Genomic DNA, 26,084 nt, shown 5'->3' with positions numbered 1-26,084 from the left:
TTTTTTTCAAACCAAAGTTATTAAAATGTTGCTTTTCCATATTTGTAAAGAGGTGATTTGGTTGTCTGGTCTATTTCTTACTAGTTTACATTTGAAACCATTGCCCAGTGTCACAGTTAATTTTTTATATACAAATAAGAAGTGAAAAGGTGTTGTTAATCTGCAAATGCTTGAAAACTGTTCAATCTCTTGATCAGAAATAAGTTGAAGGGAAAAGAAATAGTGATCAAGTAAGAAATAGAGTATTTGTGTACAACTTACAGTATAAACTTTGCTTGAATTCTGTGGGCTAATTTTAAATTAAAATTATGTTTCTATTTGAAGGTCTGTCTCAGAGCTGCTGTCAAATTCCAAATTTGATGTGAATTATGCCTTTGGACGTGTGAAGAGAAGTTTGCTTCATATTGCAGCAAAGTAAGACTTACTTGAGTCCAGTCCAGAAGTTAACAATGAAAATATTACCACAAATCTAAGGCATGAATGTAAGCTGGAAAACACTTTAGTATCAGTTTAACATTTTTTCATACTTCCTTTTTGTATTTTGTTTGCTCTTCTAGCAATGTGCCTGCCTCATTGCAAGGACAGATTTTATGTAAAATATCGTATGGCTTTCCAAATTCTAGTGAAGGAAGTCTTGCCTAGGTACTTTTTTGCCTTTCTGTGAAGTCTCAAGTCTGTGAAGAAATGCAGCCAGGATATGTATCCTGTGTAGTGAGTTAATCTTGCCTTTGTAGGGTTGGAGAAATCTTGTCTGCAGGTGCTGATTGTTTTTGAAATATTTTAGGACAGTGGGAAGCACTTGGATGTTCATTATGAAGCAGCTGTTCTAAAGTACTTCATGTGACCAGAACTGAAGGGACTATAACCTGGGCATTCACTTCTAATCAGTTTTTGTATCCTGGATAGAGGGCTTAACTACAAAGTTTATAACCTTGATCTGGATTATTTGTAACTCTTTAACAGGAGTAGCTCCATATTGCCAAGAAACAGACAGGTTAACATAACCTAAATAGAAATGAACCAGATAGTTTTTGACTTCGTCTTTCAGGAAACAAAACTTCAAACTAATGAATGAGTACTCCATATTTGGCTCCCCTTTTAAATATCTTGAAAGTTCTTACATTGAAACTGTTAAAAAAGAGGCAAAAAGAAATAATAGTATTGCATATAAATAGCTGGTATTTGGTCACAACATAGAAATTCCAGCTTTCTAAGCAAACTGTTTTAGAAATATCTATTTCCCAAATGTTTCATCTCAGAATTACATACTGCTTATATAAAATTTACTTCAGGAAGTTTTTAAAAAATGCAGGTAAATTTTTGGCATATACCTTAGAAGTACATTTGAAAATAAATGGTACTTATTGATTCTAAAACACAAGAAATTGTGTTACGCTTTATTTTTGGATTGTCTTTTATTTTGAGTAGTTGTTGGGTCACAGAGGGGTCATCAAACTGCTGGTTTTGCAACATATGGTACAACTAGCCTTCAGTCTTTCTGTTGTTGTGTAGCAGTTCCTGCATTGGAGAGATTTGTAATATGTATGAGCCGAAAGTGATGGATACAAAAATATGCTTATCCTTTCACTCAGCTCTTCCTCTTGTACAATTCAGGTGCAGGATAAACATACAGTGCAGAGTTTCTGTCTTCTTAGTGGCCTTGGTTATCCTGAAGAGCTGCTATATTATGAAAAGTGAAAAGGAGCTACAGGTTCAAAATTAATAGCAAAGAAATATTTGTGTGAGTTTTAGAATATTCCTGATACTTAAAACTTTTAAATGTAACTTCCAGACACTGAAGTGTTAACATAAAAACCAGGTAGTGGAATTGTTATTTAATGGAAAATATTAAAAGATGAGGGATGTGAGAGGAGATAATAAGCAAAAATTTTTAAACAGTTTATAGCTAGAGTTACTAAAGTTTCACTGTATGGTTTTAAAGTCATTAAAGTCACATAGAAGGCTGGCATCTGTTCATTACTACAACTTATAATCAGTCAGTTCTCACTGCATTTAATTGACTTATCTTTAGGTTAGTGTAATGAACTATGAGGGTGCAAAACAATTTTATGTAAACAATTTCTATTGAGTGTAATCTGTGCATAGTGTTGCTGTTGTCTTTATGTTAATACAGATTTGGTTTGTAAGTATCCTTGTCACAGTTTTTCCCTTTTTTATTTTGTTCTTAGCTGTGGATCAGTTGAATGCCTTGTTCTATTATTAAAAAAAGGAGCAAATCCAAACTATCAGGACATTTCAGGATGTACTCCTCTCCATTTAGCAGCAAGGAATGGGTAAGAAAAAAGCTTTTACAACTCTTAAATTTTGTCCATAATGCACTTGAGCTGGCATGTTCTGTAATACTTTTGTAGAGTTCAAACAAAATACTTTAGTTTTCACTTTGGAAAATGGGGATGTCACACTTACAGACAACACGGAGGTTAAAATCCATACTTTGGGTATTCAGAAAATACTTTGTTACAAATGGCAAGTCATGTCTGAAATACCAATTTCAGTGCCAGTCATTTTAGTGTTTTCTGTTAAGCAAGGGCATAATTATTCTTAAAATAGTGATCAAACAAGGGTCCATTCTCCTTTAAGTTAGCTGAGTACAAAAAGATTTTGGAGGGCTTGGAAGAGTTCACAGACATCACATTTTTCTCAGGTAGGGTCTCCAAGGAAATTTTTGCTACAAAAGGAATACAAGATTGGCCTGCATGATATTAGGAGAGGGTGAGAAAAAATACCCCAAACCAGTGAGCAAGTACTTTTTTAAGATCTTGTTTCTTGAATTATAGTATGGGAAAATGTACAGTTTTAATGTTATCTTTCTTTTTAGAGCATGTATGTGTTACAATAACTGAATTGTATCACAGCTGGTACTTCAAATGTGGAGGATTTTGTCTTTCCACATACCTAGAAGCCCTAAACACTATTTGTAGGAGAAGCAGCAGCCAAGTGGTATATGATGAAATGCAGAAATAGACACAGGAGACAGTAATGTGGAAATGAAGTTTAAGATAGGTGTGAGAGGTACCAAATAAAAAGTAAGAATAAATTCTTCTTGCTGCATCAAAGAACATTAAAAGACCAAACAAAACATGAATTAGGAAAAAATACCTCTACTTCCACTAAGACAGTAATTGTACTTGCCAAAGATTTGCAATATGTTCCAATGACTTTGTCATTAAGTAATGATTTAGTGGTGTACTGTAAATGTGTTCACTGAAGTGTACAGATGGTGAACTACATGGACTTGTCTTAGCTAAACTCTGGTTTCTTGTCTTGAAAGTGTAGTTCATGCAGAGCTGAAGCTGAAGCTCAGTGGTTAAGTACTTCTGCACTTTCCGCATAAACAGCTATGATTTTGGTCCTGTGCTGTTGTATGCTACTTTTGAGCTGTAGGAGTCTCTGGCATGATGACCCACTTCTCTTTTTCACATGCTCAGTACTGTACTCCTTATAAAATGAAACTGGGTTACGCTTCGTGCAATGATGAATTAGAGTGAGTAGGGCTCTAAGGTATTTAGTCTTTGAAAGTGATTTTCCATGGCTGGATTTTAATGTATTCTTTTGTTCATAGCCAGAAGAAATGTATGAGCAGGCTGCTGGAATACAGTGCAGACGTCAACATCTGTAATAATGAAGGTCTGACTGCAGTAAGTGCTCAAGAATCAAACAATGTGATCAAAATATCTAGACATAAAATAGTGTTGTTCAAAGCTTCTCTTTGTGAAAGTGTTGACAATAATACAATCAGGTTAAAAATCATATTTATGAAATACTTATATCATTGCTAAAGGAAACATATATATTTTGTGCTTAGATTCATTGGCTGGCTGTCAATGGACGGACAGAATTGCTTCATGATCTTGTTCAGCATGTCAGTAATGTGGATGTTGAAGATGCAATGGGACAAACAGCCCTTCATGTAGCTTGTCAAAATGGACACAAGACAGTAAGTTTTTAACTTGTATGAACACAGTGGATTTGTGAAGAACTTGGTAATGCTTCATAATTGTGGTTTTTTTATAAACTTCAGACTAGTAGCACACATGGTAATGGTTAGAAGTGTGAAGAATGCTGTTGTCTTAGTATCAGCTGCATACACTTCCATGGGAACAACTTACTGCTGTGGAGGGAATGGATTGCAGTGTTTATGGGAGTCTAGGTGACTTACTGTTCAGCTGTTCTGTACTATTATTATTGACTTGCTCATAGTAAGTTTTTATGTAATGTGTTTGAAAATGTTCTTCCTTACTTTTCAGAATGTGTTTAATTCATAGTTGTGCCAGCTGTTACATGCTTTTGAAATCTGAAATTAATTTACAGTGAGTAAAAGACGAACACAGAGTTGGTTCAGTTAGATATTTAACATTAAAAGTAAACAAGTTCAAAGAAACTCTTCAATTATTGATATGTATGAAAAATTTTTACACCTGGACTGGCATTAGGGCTATTTATATTCAGAGTAAAGTTCTGGATGCTTTACTTGAACTGTGTTAGAGCCATGTAGAGTTATACAGGTTGTTTCCAGAACTATTTCCTGTTAAAAAAAAAAATTATTGTTCTACCCAGATTTTTTCTGTTGTCATTGTCAGCACTCAGTTTTGGAAGACCAAATTCTGAGAAGCGGTTATCAATAAACTTACTGGAATATAGCAAAAATTGTTTGATAGTCTGCTCAGTGTTTTCATATTTTAGAATTTCCTTACATATTTATTCTAGTCTAGTTTGAGTTTGAAACTTCAGCTAGTGATATGGCTGTATATGGCTGCCTCTAACTTGAGGTGTGCTTCTCTAAAAAGTGTAATTTTTATTTTTAATTGGCTTGTAGATCGAGATATTGTTATTAAAGTAGGAAGTTGAAAGGAAGCTTTGTGAGGTCTGATAGCCATGATTTTCTATTTAATGTTTAGGAATTTTGGTCTTGAGGTTCAATACTGAAAATGTAATTAACATGCATAACCCTAAATAGTTGCAAGCCAACAGACATTTCCCTGGCTCTTTTTCTAATGCTGGTGTTTTCTTCTCTTCTAGACAGTGCAGTGTTTGTTGGACAGCGGTGCAGATATAAACAGGCCGAATGTTTCTGGGGCAACTCCACTTTATTTTGCTTGCAGGTTATACTTAACTTTTGAATAATGTGCTAAAACTGAAATATTTTTTTTCTCTTTTGCAATAACAATGATTAAAAGGCACAAAATTTAGGAAATGTAAATGCTGACTTGTATTTAATCTTGTATCATATTTGAATGTAGTTCGGTTTCTTATCTGCTTATCTTAGTACTGCAGACTTAGATACATCTTTCTAACAGTCATGTTAAACACATAGCTGTGCATGTTCTAGCATGAGTTATAAATCAATGACTGCTGAACTATGTTCTGAAAAGTGAGTTCTGCCAACTTACATTATTTTGAGTACACTAAAAATGCAGTCTTTTGTAAGGCAGGTTTGTCTATTCTTTAATGTACATTATGATATTACAGTGTACACAAAATGTGCATATGTGCCTTAAAGTTACAATGTTGAATTGAAGTTATATCTTTGCTTTGATCCCTTCTGTTTTCTTCAGAGTTTAGTTTTATTTCAAAACTAATCACATATGATAAATGACCTTCTGTTCTAACTAGAGCATTTCTGCTGTTTGGTAGAACATTTGCAATTTTTATAATCAATGGGCTTGGTTATAGGTTAAATAGTTCACCTAAAATTAAATGTTAATATCAACAAAAGGAGAAATGGACTAACCTGCTGGCTTGCCAGGAGTTATGTTCTTGGAGCTGTGGTCTCTGAAGATAGTGTATGTTGACTTTTGGCAGCTGAGAAGAAAGGGAAAATAAATAGCTGCTATCCTTGGTGCTTGGTTTAGGGCGGGATATTGGCATCTGCTTTAAAAGAAGTAAGCAGCTTGCCTCATCTGGGTGGCTCTCTGTAAGAAAGGAATGTCTTTAAAGTAGAGCAGTGATATTCTTTTAGAGGTTAACAACTGGAGCAGCTGGGAGAGTAGAGTGAACAGGGTGTGTACTGCAGTGAACGTGGGAAGAAGGATTATAGACCCCTGGTGACAGAGAAAGCAGGATATGGGGACATGGTAGGCAGTGGTTCATGATAGCTGGAGAAAGGGTATCAGTATTCAAAGTTTGAGTCTGAAACGCCTGTTTTGTCAAGGTGTTGGGTTGTTCACTTAGTGTAGAGAATTACAGCAAAGGTGCTGCAAGTAGGCCCTTAGTCTTAGCTTCTTTCTGACTCTGAATGTTTGTGCTGGGAGAAAATCTGGTACGTTAGATTAACCTGTTGGTTTCCTGGGCTGGAAGGACAGGAGTAATAACTGAACTGGAAGCTGTTGAGAGATCAGTGTCCCACAGCTGCTGATTGTCACTTTTCTTGTGCCCTTTCTGAACTGATAATATAGACAGTCTTTGTGTATTCCAGGATGACAAAGACTCATACATTTGCATAAAGGGTATACTGCAAACCAGTGTGAGATATAAAACTTGTATCCATAAACTTAATTGCCATCTTTTGTATCAATCTTTCATTTCACCCCCTAGATGCTTCTTTATTACATTTGTTAGCATACACATGGAATACCGGTGAAGGCAATAGTTAACTAGTCTTTCAGTTGTTTTTAGTGAAGTAAAGATCTGATTGCTGCTACTCAATTTCTCATTTTCATCAGAAGGAAGAGTTTGGGAAAATGTTGAGAGATACAGATAAACTTTGGTCTTCTTTCTTTCTAGGCAGTGGTGGCATGTTGGAATAGTTGTTTCTGAAATTCTCAGCTCAAGGAAACTAAGTGTCCTATGCAACCTGTAAATAGATGAGTGAGACTGTGAAATAGATTTTGAATGCAAAAATAAAACTCATATTTAAAGTAGGCAAAATGTTTTTAAGTACGGGTTAAAAGTAATTAGAACCATTATGGTGGCATATTGAATTCTTGTGCAAAAAAAAATCAATATTTGATGGTTAAATCACAATTAGATTATTTTTTCCCCAAATCTGGTAGAAGTAAGCAAAGAACTCGGTGAAGAGAACTTTCTCTATGAAGCACATTAGGATATTAATTTTTTTTTTCAGGAAATGCAGCTCATAGATATTTATGAGGCTAGGCGAAGATGAATCATTTCTGAATGATGAGAGTGACTATGGCTTGATAAATGGGCCTTACCTAATTTTGGACTATTCTTTTACTGTGGTCTTGAAAGGTAGTAGAAGAATCTGAGGCATTATTTTCCATCCTCTGTTCTGCTCAGTTTCATAACTATTGGTTTTCTCCTAGCTTATGTTAGTTTTGTTCATTAGGTGCAATAAAGACAGATTTATGATTCATAATGGAGCATAAATACTGTACTAACTGTCTGTGTTCTCTTCTTTTGAACAGCCATGGTCAGAGAGACACTGCACAAATTCTTTTGATGAGAGGAGCCAAATATTTACCGGACAAGAATGGTGTTACTCCACTGGATCTCTGTGTACAGGTATTAAGTTAGCAACTTAATAATTTTTCTGTTAACGTCTGTGGCTTGCTACAGTGTCAGTGTTACTGTTTCAATTTTTAAGGCCTCTGAAAGACTGTTGTCCTTTGGCGAAACAAATGCAAAAAAAATTTTTTTGTCATTAAATTGATCCTACAGGCAGGTTCATAGTTTGTACCCTTTGCATAAGTCTAAGGCAAGAATTGGCTGTGTGAGAAAGAGTTTACAGAACTCCATTTGACTAGAACGTTTGGGAATCTTGGTATAATGATAATAGACTTTTAGGTGCTTAACTGTTAACAAATAAGAGGTAAAGGCATGCAGAAAGAAGTGATTTTTTTTAAATCTCAGCTAATAGATTTTCTTTTCTCTTGAAGAGATATTACTATTAAAATCAAACAAAACTTACATGGTGCTGACAATTACTTTTCAAAAGTATTACTATATCTGGACAAGGAACAAAAATCTTAAGCGTTTTCAACTAATGCAGCATTTTCAACTGCAAAACTCAGTCTTTCCCATTTGATACTCAATACTGTTTGTACTGCCTGATAAAGTGTCTTTTCTTGATTTGTGAACACTTACATGTTTTTCTGTAGAATCAATTGAGGATCAGTGTGTAAATAACATAAATTAATGGAAGCTTCTGAACCTTTGCTAGTAATCAGCAGGCTAGAAAACCGAACTGAAGGCTGAAAAGACCAAATCACTGGACTTAGCAGACATCACATTACTTTGGTGCATGTTATTATTTTGTCAGGATAAAGTTGAAATTTTCAATTTTTTTTCTGTATTTTCAGATTATTTCAAACTCAAGTTATTTAATTTTTGAAGATTGCTCATGTGCCAAAGACTTGCATTTGAAGTGGTTGTGTCCAGTACCCATGGGATATTTTTGGAATGTTTAACTCTGCAAGATTTATTTTATAGATTATCTGTGGAAAGCCTTGATCAAGTTAGATTCTTTAGAACATTTCTTTTTGGATATAAGAAATCCTAATAAGTTGTCAGTTCTGGTCAATCAGAAGTGCCAGATCACTATTCTGTCTCATGACTGACTTGATTGTGAAGCTCAGAGTTAGATTCTTTTTTTTTCTCTTCATTATGGCAAAAGTGACTCAGCATTACCATAAAAGCACGTGAAGTTTAGTCAGCTTCGAGGCTTTCTCCAGCCACAGACCTGTAAAACTGTATGGCAGGGGAGGTTTGGATTAGATATTAGGAGAAATTTCTTCAAGGAAAGGATTCTAAAGCATTGGTGAAGACTGCTAAGGAAAAGTGGAGTCATCACCACTTCACTAGTGGTGGAGTTCCAAAAACACATGGATATGACACTTGAGGACCTGGTTTAGTGGTGTACATGGTAGTGGTGCTAGGTTTGATGGCTTGACTTGATTTTAGAGATGTTTTCCAACCTAAACAATTCCATGATTCTACACCAATGGGTACTTAGTGGTACTGTTCTTATTTTTTATAATTAATGTTTTGAATTTCTGCTTCAGTCTGCAGTTTTGCAAACCCTGAGGCACCACTTATTTGTAAAAATTCTGTTAACTTTTTTTAAGTGTGAGTAGTGACACCTGGTGTTTGCTGTTTTGTAGTGTTGATCTTACTGTATTTGAGATCATGTAGTTTACAGGTTTAAGATGTCAAGTAAGAAAGGAGAAAACAAAATCTTTTCTTTCCTTTGACATCAGAGGTTTTATTGTATGCCTACAAGTTTGTTTTTCAGTGCAGGTAAGTGTTTTTAGAGATCTGAAGTTATAGATGCAACTTTTTGCCAACATGGTATTACCTTGACCTTGAAGATTTGACTTACATTAGTCCTTATGGATTTTGGGTGGTGTTATTTTTAATACTTAACTTCTTGGTACCTGAAAAAATTAAATTAATCTGTTTAATGAGTCTGTTATCACTGCGGTAAGTTGTCAACTGTCATTCAAAGAGGAGTCCCTTAAGTTGCAGAATTTAACACATTATATCGTCGTCTTTCCAGTGTGGAAGTTGATACATATTCAGGTGTTAGGTGTCTGCTTAAAAGTTCAGCTGTGTTAAATAAGAGTTGATACAAATAAACCACAAATTCAAATTCTGTTCCTTACAGAAAACAATTTTTCTCAGAAGGGTATGAAGTTAGTCTAGGGCACAAGTGGAATCATACTTGTATATTGATTTTAAAGTTAAATAATCCTTTCATGGGTTTATGCTATTTCTTCCTATAACAAGTCAGATATGTGCCTTATGAACCTTTAGAAAATGTTTGTTTTGAAGGATTAGTTTCTGAGTGTAACTAAGTAGACAGGTCAGCAAGCAGAGGAGAAGTGAAATACGGTACTGTTTTTAATCTTTGGTAATTGATAGGTGAAGTGTTGTTCAAGTATAACTTTGGTAAGTAAGAAAACATTTGAAAAAAACAGAAAAGGGAGTGCATATATGTGAGCCAGTATCCTGAAAACAGTTTGATTTTGTCCTCTCTCAAAAGTTTTGTGATATCTAAGTTTGATTATTGAATTTCAAATTGTTTTAGAATTGAATTTCTTCATTCAGTGTTAAAAAAAGATTTGTCTTTTAATTCAAATGTTTTTTGAATGATTGCTTTTTTAGGGTGGTTATGGAGAGACTTGTGAAGTCTTAATACAGTACCATCCTCGACTTTTCCAGACAATAATTCAAATGACACAGAATGAAGATCTACGGGAAAACATGGTAATACAGTATTACATGCTTTATAGATAGAGATCTGACTGTGTTGTGGAGATCTGCTTGCTTAATGTGAGTGTTGTGGTTAGAAGATAGTGCCAACAGTTGGCTGTCAGTGCCACAGTAATTGACTACTAACTATTTTTCTTTCCCCACGGTAAATATCTTTACATTATTTTAAAAACAGGAATTTGGAATTAAATGCAGAATCTGTTTCATTTAGTGTTCTGACTTTGCATATTTGGCAAAGTGTTCTAGACAATTGAAAGAGCAACCTTCAATACAAAAGTGTTGGTTGAGCATTCTATATATACCGTTACCTTGTGTAATGGGGCCTGTTTGCCTTCATTGAATATATGAAGACATCCATTCTAGGAGGTCTTGAGGCTTGAATGGTCTCAGACAAACTTAAGCATTCATAGTAAGAGTATTCATACATGATCTGTATGAAGTTGCCTTGTACATTTAGAGTGTAAAAGATTGCAGCTACAATTCAATTTGATTGTTTCTCTAGGTGAAATTACTCTGTTTCTTTTTCGATGATTCTTTTATACCTTGTTTCTTTTATTATTGTGGGGTAGTACAACCTAAAGCAAAAAAAAGACGAGAAAAAAATTTTGTTTCTTGATTGTGTGGGGGGAAGGAAGCATCAGGTGCTTTTTGCCCTTCCAAATCTATCTAGTTGTGGGGGTTTTAATACATATTTGTTTGAAAATGACTACAAACAATTTTAAAGATTGCACATTAAAAAAAATAGAATCGGTAAGGTATTGGGTGCCACTTCATTGAACTTACCTTGCTAGAGTTTTGACATTTTCATTTTTTCTTTAACTCCATTACTTCCTCTGCAAGACTGAGAATTTATATATAGAGGCAGTGTTTAAATTTTTGAGACAGGGTTGAGTTTTACAGAGTGAAATCAGAGAGATGAGACTTCTCAAAGTGTATGTTAGATGTGTGGGGCAATGATAAAGATGATTTAAATTAAAAGAGAAAGGAAAGGAACTAAAACAGTGGAACAGAGAAACTTTCCGTGTATTGTAGAAGTGAAGATAGTGAGAAAAATGAATTTTTCATCTGTCTGAGTAATGGAGGTGTGTGCAAAAACAAGATCTTAATGAGAGGATATGCAAAACAGTCAGAGATTTCCCAAAATATTCTGGCTTGGAAGAGGCCCACAGGGATCGTAGATTCCAACTCTTAAGTGAATGGCCCATATGGGGATTGAACCTACAGACCTTGGTGTTACTAGCACCGTGCTCTAATTAGATAACACTTGGTATAGTTGTGCTTCATTGCCAAAATGTAATTGTATTTTGAAAATGCTTTTCTGTGTCCAGCTCTGAGCTGTTCTGCTCAAAGTTGTGGATAATGACTAGTTCATATTATCTGAAAGTGATGACATGAGGAGACTGGGTGTGTTAGAAGTCAGGACTCACATTTTAAATGTCATAAGCTGTTCCCATGAATAAATAATACATGGTTAAGCGTTCAGTGTTTATAGATTCTGCAATGTTAAATATCCCGTAGTACATGCATTGACACTAGAATCTGTATCTTTTCAGTAATCTTAGTAGATCAGAATGAAACATTACTGAGGTTAGATTAGATGTTGGACAATATACATTATTATATTATTATTGCTAGATATCAGTGCTTGGGTGATAATGTTCTAAATAATTGTTAAATTGTTAGTGATCTGATGCTCCTTGGCACTATGCAATTCCTTTTGTTTTTATCTTTCAGTTGCGGCAAGTTCTGGAACACTTGTCTCAGCAGAGTGAAAGCCAATATCTTAAAATCCTAACAAGTCTTGCTGAAGTTGCTACAACAAATGGTCACAAATTGCTTAGGTAAGTTAAGAAGGTCAAAAGTAGCTTGATAAACTATCTCGTATTTAGTGCCACTTAATACTTTTAATATCTAAACTGTCTGATGCTCAGCATGTGTTGGAGTAGATGGATCTCAAGTCTGATTTGTAGCACAGTGCCTGTTTAGATCACCAGTAACATTTTACTGTCCTCAAAAGCTAACCGATTTTGGTCTAACTTTTATGCTTTACTAGAAACTAAGAAAGTCTTTACTGAAACAGGTGGAGTCTGAAAGCATGAGTGGAAGCTCCTTGCTAACATATTCTGTGCGACTTTTTAGAAAGAAGTTTGAGTGTTCTGTAACCAAAGAAGCCTGTCAGCATAGGCTGTGGAGGAATAGGACTGAAAGCTTCATTTTAACTGGGGACAGCAAGTGAGGGACCCATCAATTAGATGGAAAAGAAATATATAGTCTTACTTCTAGGTGCATTTTTCTTCTTTCTCATCAGTCATGTTACATTTGGATGGAGTTTGTATAGAGTAGGTCAGAACTCCTAGGTGATGCTGGGAAGTTCATTACACCATTAGTCAGAGTCTTATTCTGATCGATGTTTGCTTTGATGAATTAGTGTAAAAGTCTTAAACCCTTTAAATGTTTGGGATTAATGCACATGACATTTTGTTGCTGCAAAGATAACTTTCTGAAGAACTTCAGCTGTTGTTGACTGCAGACTTCCTTAGAGCAAATAGACCTCCCACAAATAAATTGTGGTAAAATGTAAAACCATTCTGTGAGAAAGGGTTTGAAACTTGCTCTGTACAGGTATGTTATCAGAAGTTGTGGTAGATGGATTAGATCATACGAGGTAGTATTTGTTTCAGTTTCACTATCTTCAGAGGTAAATTAAACTGATTGTTGTCGAGGTTTGATTTTTTTGTGTTACTGCTCCTCTCTGTTGAGCTCCCTCAGTATGGCTGTAGGAGCAATATCTATGTGCCTGTACTCTCTCAGTTTCAGCTGCTGTGTACTCCTGTATTGCTGCATTTGGGTGAACTAGTGCCTCAAGACAAGATGAAAGTATTGCATTGGATGAGGAGTCACTGTCCTGTGGACTCTTACTGGCTCACTTCTCATTGGTATTTTGTAATACGTCACAACAGAAATGCAATTCAAAAAGAAATAATTCCAAGACACAATTTCACAGTAGCTGTGTCTCTGTTCTCTCCAATACTGTCTCCTGTCAGAAGCAGCAAATTTCTAATTCAAGAAAGTATTTCTCAGTTGCTTTATTACACAGAATGAGGATTAAGGTAGCACTTGGTGAATATAGGTGCTCTGAGCTTGGGCCTCTTTCCTCTCTCTTCTTGTTCCAACAAAAGTATGTAAAATGTACTCTGTGCATGAAGATCTCCAGTAATGGTATTCTTGCATGGCTGAAGTAGTCTCATCACTGTTTGTTTCCTGGATTCTAACCCACAGCTCATTGCATTTGGGTTTGTCTATGTTTGGCTCAAAAGTGTCTAAAGTTGTTTTTTGTAATGCTTCTACCAAGTAGCCAGGGGTGCCAACAAGCTTTTTCCTGAGAACTTCTGCTTTGAGTACCAGCAATGACCCTGTTCAGTTAGAATTCCCTTCAACTTGTATTTCCTTTTTCCAAGAAATAATTGAAGTGTGACATGATTTGGTCTTGTGGTGCAGGTTGGGCCTAGATTAATGTTTGCAGACATGCCAGTAAAAGCTTCAGTAAACTAGTAAAAGCATTTTAAGATTTTTATATGTATGTAGGTCCTTTTCCTTGAGACCCGATTTAAGTGGAAATTTCGCTAGGAAAGCATTGCTGCTGAGAGATGATAGGCCTCTGTTGAAATGTTGGGGTTTTTTTCCTTTTTTTTATATTTAAGTTATCTTCTTGTCTTAGGTTCTTGTTATTTAAAGATTTTTTTGGTATATAAGCAAAGATTTCACCAATGCTAATTTGTGGCTGTGACCAGAACTTCTAGTAATACAATTAAAAATTCCTAGTCAGAGGATTTTCTTTACCTGATTAGAAACTTAACATTCCGAGTGTTGCACTGTTCACTCTTTGTGTTCCTTTCTTATATTGATTTACTGAAAACTTAACTGGTAAAGTATAGATTATGAGAACAAAGTCATGCTTTGTTAGTTGAGTAAAGTTTTTAGTGTATTGCTTTTTAAAATTAACAACTCACTGGCCGACATTAAAATGTAGTGCTGAAAGCAAGTAGGCTTCTTGCTTTTACCCCAGGCATATGGTAAATGAGGTCATGATAAAGGGACTGGAATATTACAACCAGCTATTTCAGATTTGTGAATTAACAGTATTAATTGCATCAGAGGTTTACAGCATCCTATAAGATGTGACTTTTCTGATGTTTACTGATTTTATGGTTAGAAAGCTTGCTTTTAAGTTGCAAGTACTTTAAAGATAGATTTGAATATATGCTCTCTTTCATAATATTTATGTCAGTAGATTTCGATAGAAAAAGAATTATTTTTTTGCAGTTTGTTATGCATTTAGGACAGAAGAATTCTTAATACTTCAGGCTTAAGAAAGAAAATCAAGTTGATTTTGGTGGAGAATGTTCTGCTTATGTATAAAGTGATGAACATGTCATATTCTACACTGTGTTAGTATAGATTCTACACACCATTGGTTCAGTGTTGGCCAGTTCAGTTAAGGAGACGTAAAACTTTCAGGGTGTTTATTGGATAAATAAATAAATAAACATAATGATGCTTTTGTTTAATGTCTTTTAGATAATGATTTTTAAGTAGAAATAATGGCATCGTTACCATCCTTGATTCCTTGTTGGACTGAGGTAGTTAATAGGCATTCACACAGAATCACAGACTATTCTGAGTTGGAAGGGATCCACAAGGATCATCGAGTCCAACTCTTAAGTCAATGGCCCACACAGGGGATTGAACCCATGACCTGGGCATTATTACAACCAAGTTTTAACCAACTGAGCTAATCTCAGGGTAGAATAATAGCTGGTGAGGATGGGCTGTGGCAGCATAGGTGATTAATCAGTATGCTTTTACCATTGGATTCTCTCTTTTCTGAACTGGAAAACATTCTCATCTGGATATCCCAACTCGTTTCATATGTTGTGATCGTTACTGTAGTAAGTTGAATTTCCCACTGGTGATTCATAAGAAGTGTACATGTGCATAAAAAACAAATGAAATGTTTTCCAAGATCTGGAATTTGATGTTCTAACTCCTAGCTGAAATTGTGTATATAATAGTAAAATTATAGAACTTATATTTGACTTTTGGGGCCGGTGCAGGAAATGAAAGTTAAAATTCACCAGGGTTTAAAGCTTAGGGTTTTTTTCAGCATGTGTATCAGACCCTACCATTAGATTGCTTTCTCCTTAATTTACTAAATTGTTCCATCTAGGAAAAGAAACTTAAACATTCCATTTTTTCCCCCCAGCTTGTCAAGTAATTATGAAGCTCAAATGAAGAGTCTCTTAAGGATCGTGAGGATATTTTGCCATGTCTTTCGCATTGGCCCATCCTCTCCCAGTAATGGAAATGACATGGGCTACAATGGAAATAAAACTCCAAGAAGTCAGGTGTTCAAGGTCAGAAAAGTATATGATGTTGTTAGGAAGATAGACGTTAAAGAGATGAATTTCACAAAGCATGCATTCATTAATCAGACATCTCATGAACAGGAAGTAAGTTTGGTTAATGTCCCTATCCCTTCTTAAGTTAAACCTGTCTCTTCTTCTTTATTATTTTTTCCCACTGCATTTGTTTAACTACTGATGCACATCTCATGATTTGTGTTTATTTCTTATTTAATAGATTGTTTATTAGATGTTGAAGGTCTAGTTACCCAGCTGATTTTGGTAAACTTTGGGGATTTTATTTCTGTTATTTAAGAATGTAGTAATCTCTAAATGGTGTAATATTAATATAATTATTGTATTAGTGTAATTTCAGAATGGTAGTTGGAGATTCACTGAGAGTTCTGATAATTCAGTTTTATCCAAGCTTCACAAGACAAATGAAGACAATTGAAATCTTGATCTGTGTGTTATTTACACTGTGACCATGAAGTCTTTTCCTGAGTTATTCTTGGATTTTATTTTTGCGTGCTTTGGAACATATCAGCTTACAACTGCCCTTGCAAGGTTATTGATGTATAGGTGTGTCCAAACACATCCTTTATGTGCTTGCCATTTAGATGTTTAATTTCTGAAAGTGTTTGGGCTTTTTATGTTTGCTGCTTGCAGAATCCCTCTGTAGAAAGTCATGATTACCTTTTTGTAAAGAAGTCCTGGTTTCTTGTGCGTCACTCAGTCTGAGTTGGATACACAACTGCCATACAGTTCAGAGCACCTAATTAATAACATCTGAAGGGTAGTCTCTATTTTCCCCTGTCTTCTTCCATACTCTTACATGGCACAGCTGATACCAACAAGTCTAGATGACAATCATTATTTTCATTAACCTTTGCATTTCTTCCACAGTGATCTGAAAATGCTATTTTGAAATTACTGCAATTATTTGGTGATATGTAGGTTCTAGTCCTGAGGACTTCCCTGTCACTGTCCAAGCTCGCTTGGCCGTGGCAGATGGACCTCAGGACTTTAACGGTGGGGCCAGTTCTGCACACGCTGTGCCTCACCTAAAAAACCCACTGCGCAGGCTGGAAGGGCACACCTACGTGGGGAGAGCCCTGCCCAAATCTGCATTCGCGAAGCTGAGCCACACACACACACATGTTCATCAGGTTACTTCTGATGGCTTCTAAGACAGCTATATTGATAAGGTCATGAAAGATGATAACTCTTAATATTCTTAATTCCAATTTTTTTAGTGAAGTATCTCAGTTTTTGTTCAAATTTCTTCTCTTGGAAAGAAGAAAAGCATTAGACTATTTAAAAAATAAGCACAAATGTTTGTTACTTTGGTAGCAGAATATTTTTAAGAACAAATTGATTTATAGAATGAATATAAAACTAGTGCTTGAGTCTGAAAAATGCTGTGTGCAAAATGTAATGCGTTCCACAGTATGCAATGTAATAATTGTCCTTTAGAGTTGATCACTAAAATAGGGCTACCTACCATACTCAAGTCACAGGAATTATTTTATTACAGACAACACTTTCTGACAGTTTTACTGAAAATTAATTTAAGTATACCAGATTAAATAACAAGCAGATATTAAACACACTTTATGTAAGAGTTATCTTCAGTGAGAGATTGTGCTACCTTTTACTTCTTCTAGGTTTTAGGAGTTGCTGACTTCATCTTGCCTTTTGTGCTTGTTCATAGCCCAAAGAGGAAAAAGTGAAGGTTTCCTTCTTTTCAACTCCACATAATTTAAGAACTCGGTATCAAACAAACATAAACATTCAGTAGCAATTTGCAATGGAAATGATATTTCACAGAATCGGTTATCTGTCTGCCCAAACTACTTTGTATGCTGAATTAACTGAGTAGTTGTGTTATGCAGTATGTACTTATATTACACAACTACCACAATTGTCCCAGAAAACATCAGTAATTCGCAAGTGTGTGAAAACCACAACTATTTCTTTAATAAATAAGCAAAGTTTGTACTGCTGTTGCATTAGCTAACATTTCAGGATGATTTAAAAGTTATTATTACAGTTATTGTAATTTATTTATTTACAAGTTTTAAAACTGGGGCAGCCCTTCATTAGAGCCACTGTTGTCTCTCATGATATTTTAAAGATTGATTTAAATTTCAAACTCAAAAATGTAAAACTGCTGATGAGAACTTACTCTTGTTTGGGAGTGGGGAACACAAGTCTGGCAATGCTAAGTTAATCAACAGTTGTGCTGGATTAGTCTGTTCTTCCCTGAATTTAAAGTGACTGGGTGGTGGGAGATTGCACATAGTGCTGAGTGAGTTGAGTGACTTCCACTTCTCTCTTATTCGAGCCTTTCCTTTTCCTGTACTTTCTTTGAAAACGTGGTTGTGATTGTTTCTTTTGCCTTTTGGGAGGAGGGAAAAAAAGCTGGCTGTAGCTCTAGGTTATTCCTGTGGTTTGGAAGACCTGTGTGTCTTCATTGATGCCAGTACTTGCATGTGGGACATGCAGATTAGTGACAAAGAATTTGTTTTCTAGTTCTTGTTCTGTTTGTGTTTTCTTGAAGATAGTTGTCTAACAGGTTAGTACAGACTATTTAGGAAACTGCAGAGTTTGTTGCTACAAAACAGGCGTTAGATCTTTGTTAAAAAGAGTCAAAATGCAACTTAAAGATTTTAAATTTATGAAAATTTTAGAGGTCAGTAGCTCTAAATTGGAATTTGCTGCTGATATTAAAATTCAGTTGTGGGTATAAATGTAGGTAACTTGAATTTTGATACACTGATGTTTCATGTTGCATGTGAGGTGCTGAGTACTTTCCAGAGCATAAGAAAGTGATACAGGTCACCACCCACTTCTTCGAATGCTGTTTATTTGAGGAAGCAAAGGCCTCTAGATACTGTCTTTCTTTACAATATAGCAACTTAATCTGTTGTTCAATACTGTCTTTTTTCAGTAATAGACTTTTACCTGTGGAGGACTGAGGGGTAGCAGTGGCAGGAGTTCTGTCTTGTGGTTGGGTATGTGGAGAAACATTCTCAGGCCTTATTGCATGTCCAAAGGGATTGTTTCCTTTCCTTCTAAATACTCTCCTGTTAGGTCCAAATAGATCTGTACCTGACAACCTTTAAAGATGTACTTTACAACTCCTTTTAAAACGCTGGTGCAATACCATATTTCATCAAGTACAAGAAATCAAGAAAAACTTTCTTTTGCCTTTTTTCTCAATGTTGGGTTAAGTTTTTCGTTATTAATATACCAATTGAATGTATTTTGAAGAGTTGTCACTGTAATATGGCTGAGAAGGGATTGAAAATGTGAATATACCTTGATCTGAGTCTACTGAGGAATATTATTGCTTGACAAAGTCAAGAAAATCACAGGACTATCTGCTTTACTGAAATTCCCTTGTATGTAATTCAGCCCTATCCAAATGTTTTGAAATGGAAGCACTTTCTTATTATGCACATTCTTGTACTGATCCTGTAACATACAAGAGAGTCATTGAATTTTGTGTCACAAGCTTGAAACAAGCTATTGCTAACTCAAATAAGATCTTACAAGTGAGAAAAATTATGAATAATAATTTTGATGATGTTTATATTCATTACTTTTTCATCTATTGCTCTTCCAATTGCTATTTGGTGTGATTGCATATTAGGGAAACTTGCTGCAAAATTTTGCTTGTTGAACAAGCATGGGAAGCTTTTAACATTTTTCACTTGTTTCAGATACTATTCTTTTCTAGAATTGGGGTCACTTCTCTGCTGTGACAGTCACTTCATGGATTAGTGATCTCCTGTGCTCTCTGTCTTGAAAGGTTACCTGTCATCTGACGAAAGCTTTTGCTCCAATGTTGCAGTTTGAATATGGGTTTCATTACTGGTGTCTGGCTTTATGGATGGGTAAAGGGAAAGGCATTGCATAACTAAATTATTTCCCTTGTGAGGTAAGGTGTGCAGCTGGAAAAGCTGGGTACTCAGTCAGGCTCAGTTGTGTGCTAATGGTTTGATTGAGTATGTCCGTATGACACTTGAAAAGGTCTGATCATCGATGCTTATACAAAATGCTGACAGTCGTGGATATGGACACGATGGGCAATATTTAGAAGTGCTTTATATCCTAAAGTTAGACTAGAAAGAAAGAGAAGAAAATTTTGAAGCTACTATGCTTGACTACCCTTTTGAATGAGTTTGTGATCAGAATCTGTAAAGAGCTAGCTTTGGAAAACAAATCACGTTGAAGAGTTCCACAAGGTGTGCAAAGTCTGTGAGAAATAGAAGATAAAACACAAGACACCAGTGAAAAATGGTGTTTGGCAAACTAAGCCTTGTAAAGTTTGGGAGGAGAAAACTAGATTTTAGTATTCTAGTAAATAACCACCTAGTTTCTTGAGAGTTAAATGCTAAGAACACACCTGCATTTTAATTCTTCCGTGTATTCAATGAATCCCACCATTTTCCATTAGGAATTTTTTCCACATTATGTTTTGTGGTAAGGGTCTGTCAGGTAGGTCTTGGAAAGAGTCATTTGAACCTCTAATCCGGACATTTATGTAGAAAATATTACCTACACTCGAGGCACTTGGATCACCATCTAGAGAAATGTGTGGTCACCAGGAGCACAAGGATTAAGTAAGTGGCGTACAGCATGTTCAGCAAAGCCTACCAGTAGTATTAGAGATCAGGCTGGCCTTTCCCCTATTCTTATTGGGGAAGAAATGAAGGCATAATAGTAAATTTTTAAATGGTGAATTTCAGCGGAGTTTTTTAATACCCAGCCTTTATGAGAAGTAATATATGGTGTATTGACAGCATGTCACTGACAGTGCTCCAGATAGTGTAGACTTTTGACACAGCATGCTGTGAGCAGCTCTTTATTTTTAAAGGCAACTTGAGAACAAGAGAACAAAATTTTCAGTATTTGCTAAGTCTTTGAATGCTTTCATTGGTGAAAAATGTTGATGCAACAGTAATGTGTGGAAAAAAGAGTGCATTTAGAAGTTCACTCTTATTTTTGGAATGCTGTGAAGTATTTGAGTCTGATGATCTCCCTGTAGGGTTCATATCCTAGTGGTCACTAGACCGTAGGCTTGTGAAACAAACCCTTACAGCCCTTGTGATCTTTTTTTTATGCTCATGAGAAAGCCACAAATCTCAGCCCTTTTTCTCCTCCATAGTAAGCCTACACCTCAGAGCAAATGTATAATGATGGAATTGTACCAGGTTTCAATTTTACTACTTTTGGACAGGGTATAGTGAATAAAGAGGGCCTTTGTTAAAATAAAATGTGTAGCTTTAAAAATTGATATGTGATTCTGATGATACTGTTTTCATAAATCTAGTTGTTAGTGACCACCCTTACTGTGAGATACCTGGGGTGCTATCAAAATGAGCTTTATGAACTCACACTGTATGTAAAGCACATTCTTACTAGACACGTGCATTGGTCTGACTCTCAGTGGTATTGTCTGGAGTTTGCTCCTTCTCCTTGGTAGAGGGAGCTTCTTTGACCGGGTCCTTAAAAAAGAACTGACACTCTCTTGCTCTGACAACTCAACATATATATTAATGTTTCTCTGCTTGACTGCAATGGTCAGGCAGTAGTGTGCTGAATAACAACTGTGAGGCCAAACTCTGTTATATACTCCAGTCCTATAGTTCTTCTGTAGTTCTTTCTAAGTTAGTTTATCTTTCTCGATTATTTTCCTTCTATATGACATTTTGTGCTCTTTGGCTACAAGTATAGAGTTTTTTATGAGTACTTGACTCTTATGTCTAACATGACCTCTAAAGGATCCCTTAAAGCTTTAAAATGTGCACGATATTTGCCTTAACAGCATCATCACATTGATATTATCTAATGTCAACATGTTCCTTTTCTGTCTGTTTTTTTCATATATTTATTTCAGCCACTGGAACTGCTCTGGCATTCTCTGGATGAATGGCTTGTTCTCATAGCCACAGAGCTTATGAAAAACAAAAGGGACTCTGCCAACATTACTTCTATTTTACTGAAGCAAAAAGGACCAGATCCTCAGGATGCTACTCTTGCACCTTCCTTTGTCAGTGCAGGAACTGAGGGAAGAAAAGAGCTATCCACTGATGCTGTCGACTTAAAAGCCTATGAAGTTGCTGGGAAGCAGGAAGCTTGTGCTGACTGCCAGGATGTTATCTCCATGACAGCAAACAGGCTAAGTGCTGTCATTCAAGCCTTCTATATGTGCTGCTCCTGTCAGATGCCGCAGGGGTAAGGAGAGGATTCATTTTTGTTACCTAAACTATTACCATTTTAAAATCACATATGCTTTCTTGGAAGAATGGTGTTGCTGACCACATTATATTAGTGATGTTCAAGAGTAAGCTTTCCAATGCTTTCTTCGCTAGTTCATTTATTTGAATGCTTTTTTTTTTTTAACTGGCTCTAGTGCCACCAAACAGCACTGCAAATTTTTCATAGTGCTGCTGCCTATGAATGTAGCTGCATGGGACAAATTTTGTGTTAAATGTCTAACCATTCTTTGCAATCATGTAGTATACTTGAAGGTAATAGAATTTTGATCTCTTGAAACTTATCTGTATTTGCTGTTGGTTATTAATGTGAAATTACCCCTGAATTGAATGTGATTATCCAACAAGAACTGTAAGCTCAGGAAAAAAAAAAGGTGAACTATCTTTGTGTGTGAAAATGATGGCTGGGGCAAAACTTGTTTGACTATTTTGCAGAAGTTTGTAACAGGGAGAGTTCAGTCTCAGAAATAACCATCCTGTGGAATCCTGTCCCATGTTGGCAAACACAATTTTGTGTGGAACAGGCACTGCAACTTAGGTAAATGTGGCATCATCCATGTCTGATTTAAAAAGAAAAAAGTGTGTCCCCTGAAACTAAGGACTTTGCCCAGGGTTGTTATGGATTATAGTTGTGAACTTGTGAGGAAGGGATCATCTGGCCCTGTGAGTGGAGGATTGGGTACGTGTGGTGGTACTACAGGCTCTTTGAGGAATCAAGAACCAAGGTTTGTACTACATTACAACTCTTGGTTATTCCTAGTCACTGTGAGGGTTTTTCTTTCTCTGAAAAACTGAGTGGATTAAAAGCTTTTAGGTTGGCCAGTGATGTTTTTCTGGGGCACGCTCCCTGTGAACATTCTGGAAAATGGTTTGGGAATCAACATGCTCCACAAACACCTCAGTACTTTCACTTTTAATTTTACTCCACCTTGAAAAAGGAACTGCTCTTTAGCGATTTCCCTTGATATAAGATAAAATGCAGTAAAGTGTCATTGACAGCAGCCAAATGAAAAGCAGAAATGTTTGTATGTATGGCCAGACTCCGCGAACGAAGATTTTGGAAGCGATTAAGTACATTCCCCCTGCCACCATTCAACTCTTTGTACCAAAATTAAGTCATCAAGGTGACTGCCTCCCTGTGTCCAGGTGACTGGCTGATGGGCCTTGCCCAAATGATCTGTTCCAAAGCATAATTTATGCTTCATATTAAGGAGAACTTCCATGGATACTACATAAGTTTGACAGTTACTGTCACTGAAGTCAGCAAAGAAAGAACTGTCTCAATAACAAGTGAGAGAACTCCTTGGATATGGGAAAGGCTGAATTGTGTGTTGCTTTAGGGATTTTCAAAACTCTGTAGAGAATGCAAAGACCTGAGACTTGCTCTGACTAAAGTTTTCATGTTAATAGGAGTAAATGGTGTAACTCAATACTGCTGCCATCTTCAAATAACATTTGAAATTATAACTAACTGTGTTTTCAGACAAAATAATATAAAATGGCTCTAAATTTAGATTTGGGTGTCGTGTTTAATGGAATAGGGTAAACAAAGCTCGTAACTTTCCATTGTTCTTGATATTCGTGCAACAAAGTCAGCATTTCATGTTGGTTAACATTTGAAATATGTAGGTTATTTTATTTTACTTGTCATAATTGCTTTTCTTCCAGAAATGCTGACATTGAATCTAGACATTCTTTATTAATATACTGAAATATAATGTTCCAAATTTTCAGTATCCAAAATGACAAGTGTATGATTTTTTTTTCTGTTCTCTGTATAACGTATCTTACAGTTTGTGTGGCAATTTACAGATTTTTCCTTTTAGGCAAGACTCTTCTAGTTTTTTAATATTTTAAAATAAGTTCCCAGACCAGAGGTGTGTTTGAAATGTTTATATTTGGTCTCTGGAAGATTTTACTTGTTTGCTTGTTTGATTTATGTGTGCAAGAGAGTGAAAGCATATAGTGAGACTTATTTCTTCACAACAGAATAAGGGAGAGAGAGAAAATAACTCAATTTTATATGAAATTAGCAGCTCTTGTCTAAATTGGTGTGGGGAACAGGAACAGTTTTAGGATTGTTATCCTGGACTAGTTAAAGTAATGTTATTCAGACTTTGAAGAAACTCGGTGAGGGGGTTTTAATCATGTTTATAAGTATTCATTAGCTTTTGCTGAAGTTCAAGGATGCAATTAAGACTTTTTTAAAAAGCATAGATGTAAATAAATGTAGTAAAATTTTCACCCATGTTAATCTTTCCCTCATTCACCAAATATGTATATATATATAGGAGAAAAAAAAAATCATACGAGTGTGAGTCTCTTGCCTGGCAAGTAATTTTGTTATGTCATGATGCCATTAAATACCCCCTTGGGGCCATTAAGTTTGCTAAGTTTGAGTGTTATTTCTTCCTGGCTTTCTTTATTGCATTACAATTAATTGCAATTTACAAGGTGTGTGGTGGGAGTTTTATACAATAAACAAGAATATAGAACAGCCTGCATATCATATACTTTGTGCATGTATTATCAGTCCTCTCATATATGTGCTTCCATTGTACTGAAAGCTGGAACGATTCAATAGAAAAATATGAATCTCCATTAGTCTGAGCTTTTCTTGTTCATATAGTTAGTAACAGTTAGTGGCAATGTTGCTTGACCCCCTTGGTTATTGGCATTTTGGTATTTTCTGTTAGTTTATTATGAGATCTTAATGCTGTTGAGTATTTAGTTTCATGATGATTAGTTAAACAACATCAGTTTCTAGTTGTGTAGTATTTTATTTTGAACATATAGGCAACAATTTAGGTAATTCAAATTCTTTTCAATTTCTTTTCAATTTCACTAATCAAAAACATCTTACGATTTTTTAACAGGATGACATCACCTCGTTTTATAGAATTTGTTTGCAAACATGATGATGTCCTTAAGTGTTTTGTTAACCGGTAAGTTCAACAAATACAGTCTTTGTAATCCCCCTCTGCCTGCCCCACCCCACAGTAAATCAAACTCAGTTTTTCTTCTTACTGAGTTGTATTTTTAGGTTTCTGTTGTAACCTATGTACTATAAGCACTTTTAATAGTCCTGACAAATTCAAGACAGTATAGATTAGTGATTCAGAGATCAGACTTACATGAACTCTTGTGCATATTTAAGTGATCTGTTTGTAAGATTCTATGGATTTTCATGAACAAAATCTATTTGACACAGCAACAGAATAATTTCTTTAATGGATTCTTTCCTCATATTTGTCCCAAAAAAGGCTTCTCTTTTGAGGCAGATCATTCTTCCTCAAATGTGTGACTTCTTAAAGGAGCCTAAACCATCTCTTTACAGTTGGCTGTTCCTAGAGTTTCTCTGGGACTGCCTGGTTAATAACCTTGCTTCTGTGTGGGAAGCTGCTTCTGATCTTCCCATGTTTAATGGATGAAGTATTTGGAAACAAGAGTTGGGCAAAAATGACACAATAGAAGAGTCTGTTGAAACCTTTCTATATGACAAATTGCATTGTATCATAAAGCATTGTTACTAAATCTCTTAACAGGCTTCTAACCTATTTTTCTTTCAGAAATCCCAAAATAATTTTTGATCACTTTCATTTTCTTCTGGAGTGTCCTGAACTAATGTCCAGATTTATGCACATCATAAAAGCTCAGGTAAATGTCAGGCAATACTTAGTTACAACTTCAGTGAATATACAAAGGGTATTTTGTTTAAAAATAATATTTAAAGGAAAATCCATTTGGGGAGGATGGAAGAACTAAGCCTGGCCTCTAGTGCTTCTGAATCTGGGATGTTGAAAGATCAGATGGCAGCTAGATTTCTGTACTTGTAATTCTCTAAAATACATATGTGAGTCCATTTCAGATAACCGATGTTCGATATGTCTTACAAGTCCAATTTTCAGTTAAACAAAGTTAAATTTCTATTTTTAAATCCATTTATGCACATCTGAGAGATTGAAATTTAAAATGCTGTCCTTTTCACCTAATTGATTTACATTTTGAGACAAACCAGAGGTTAAATATATGATTATTAGTTGATTTGGCAATAGTTAATGTGGCAGCTCCTTAGTGAAACCTCATGTTGTCTGTTACCCTTTGCTCTGTTTCCTACCATTTCTTTTTGTTTCTTTGTTTTGTTTCTGGGTTTTTATTCAAGTAAAATCATCAACTCATTTCTCAGTTTGATGTGGGACAT

General features: G+C 35.5%; 1 protein-coding gene across 5 annotated transcripts in view; it reads left to right on the top strand.

Annotated features, from left to right (window-relative positions):
- Positions 1-26,084, top strand: part of HACE1 (HECT domain and ankyrin repeat containing E3 ubiquitin protein ligase 1) — a 54,233-nt gene that overhangs the window by 5,715 nt on the left and 22,434 nt on the right. For 3 of the 5 annotated variants that reach the window (XM_071548817.1, XM_071548814.1, XM_071548816.1), the window contains exons 3-14: positions 325-414; positions 2,190-2,294; positions 3,584-3,659; positions 3,827-3,958; positions 5,041-5,123; positions 7,389-7,485; positions 10,087-10,188; positions 11,929-12,035; positions 15,458-15,704; positions 21,505-21,842; positions 24,760-24,828; positions 25,453-25,540. In XM_071548817.1, the coding sequence (XP_071404918.1) occupies positions 325-414; positions 2,190-2,294; positions 3,584-3,659; positions 3,827-3,958; positions 5,041-5,123; positions 7,389-7,485; positions 10,087-10,188; positions 11,929-12,035; positions 15,458-15,704; positions 21,505-21,842; positions 24,760-24,828; positions 25,453-25,540 (1,534 nt within the window). Of the gene's footprint in view, positions 1-324; positions 483-2,189; positions 2,295-3,583; positions 3,660-3,826; positions 3,959-5,040; positions 5,124-7,388; positions 7,486-10,086; positions 10,189-11,928; positions 12,036-15,457; positions 15,705-21,504; positions 21,843-24,759; positions 24,829-25,452; positions 25,541-26,084 lie in introns of those variants that run through there. The other 2 variants (XM_071548815.1, XM_071548818.1) reach the window with 2 other exon arrangements.

Source organism: Pithys albifrons, chromosome 2 (genome assembly GCF_047495875.1).
Source record: "Pithys albifrons albifrons isolate INPA30051 chromosome 2, PitAlb_v1, whole genome shotgun sequence".
Classification (NCBI taxonomy): Eukaryota; Metazoa; Chordata; class Aves; order Passeriformes; family Thamnophilidae; genus Pithys; species Pithys albifrons.
The sequence above is the reverse complement of the archived record's forward strand: the minus strand, read 5'-3'. Positions and strand labels throughout refer to the sequence as shown.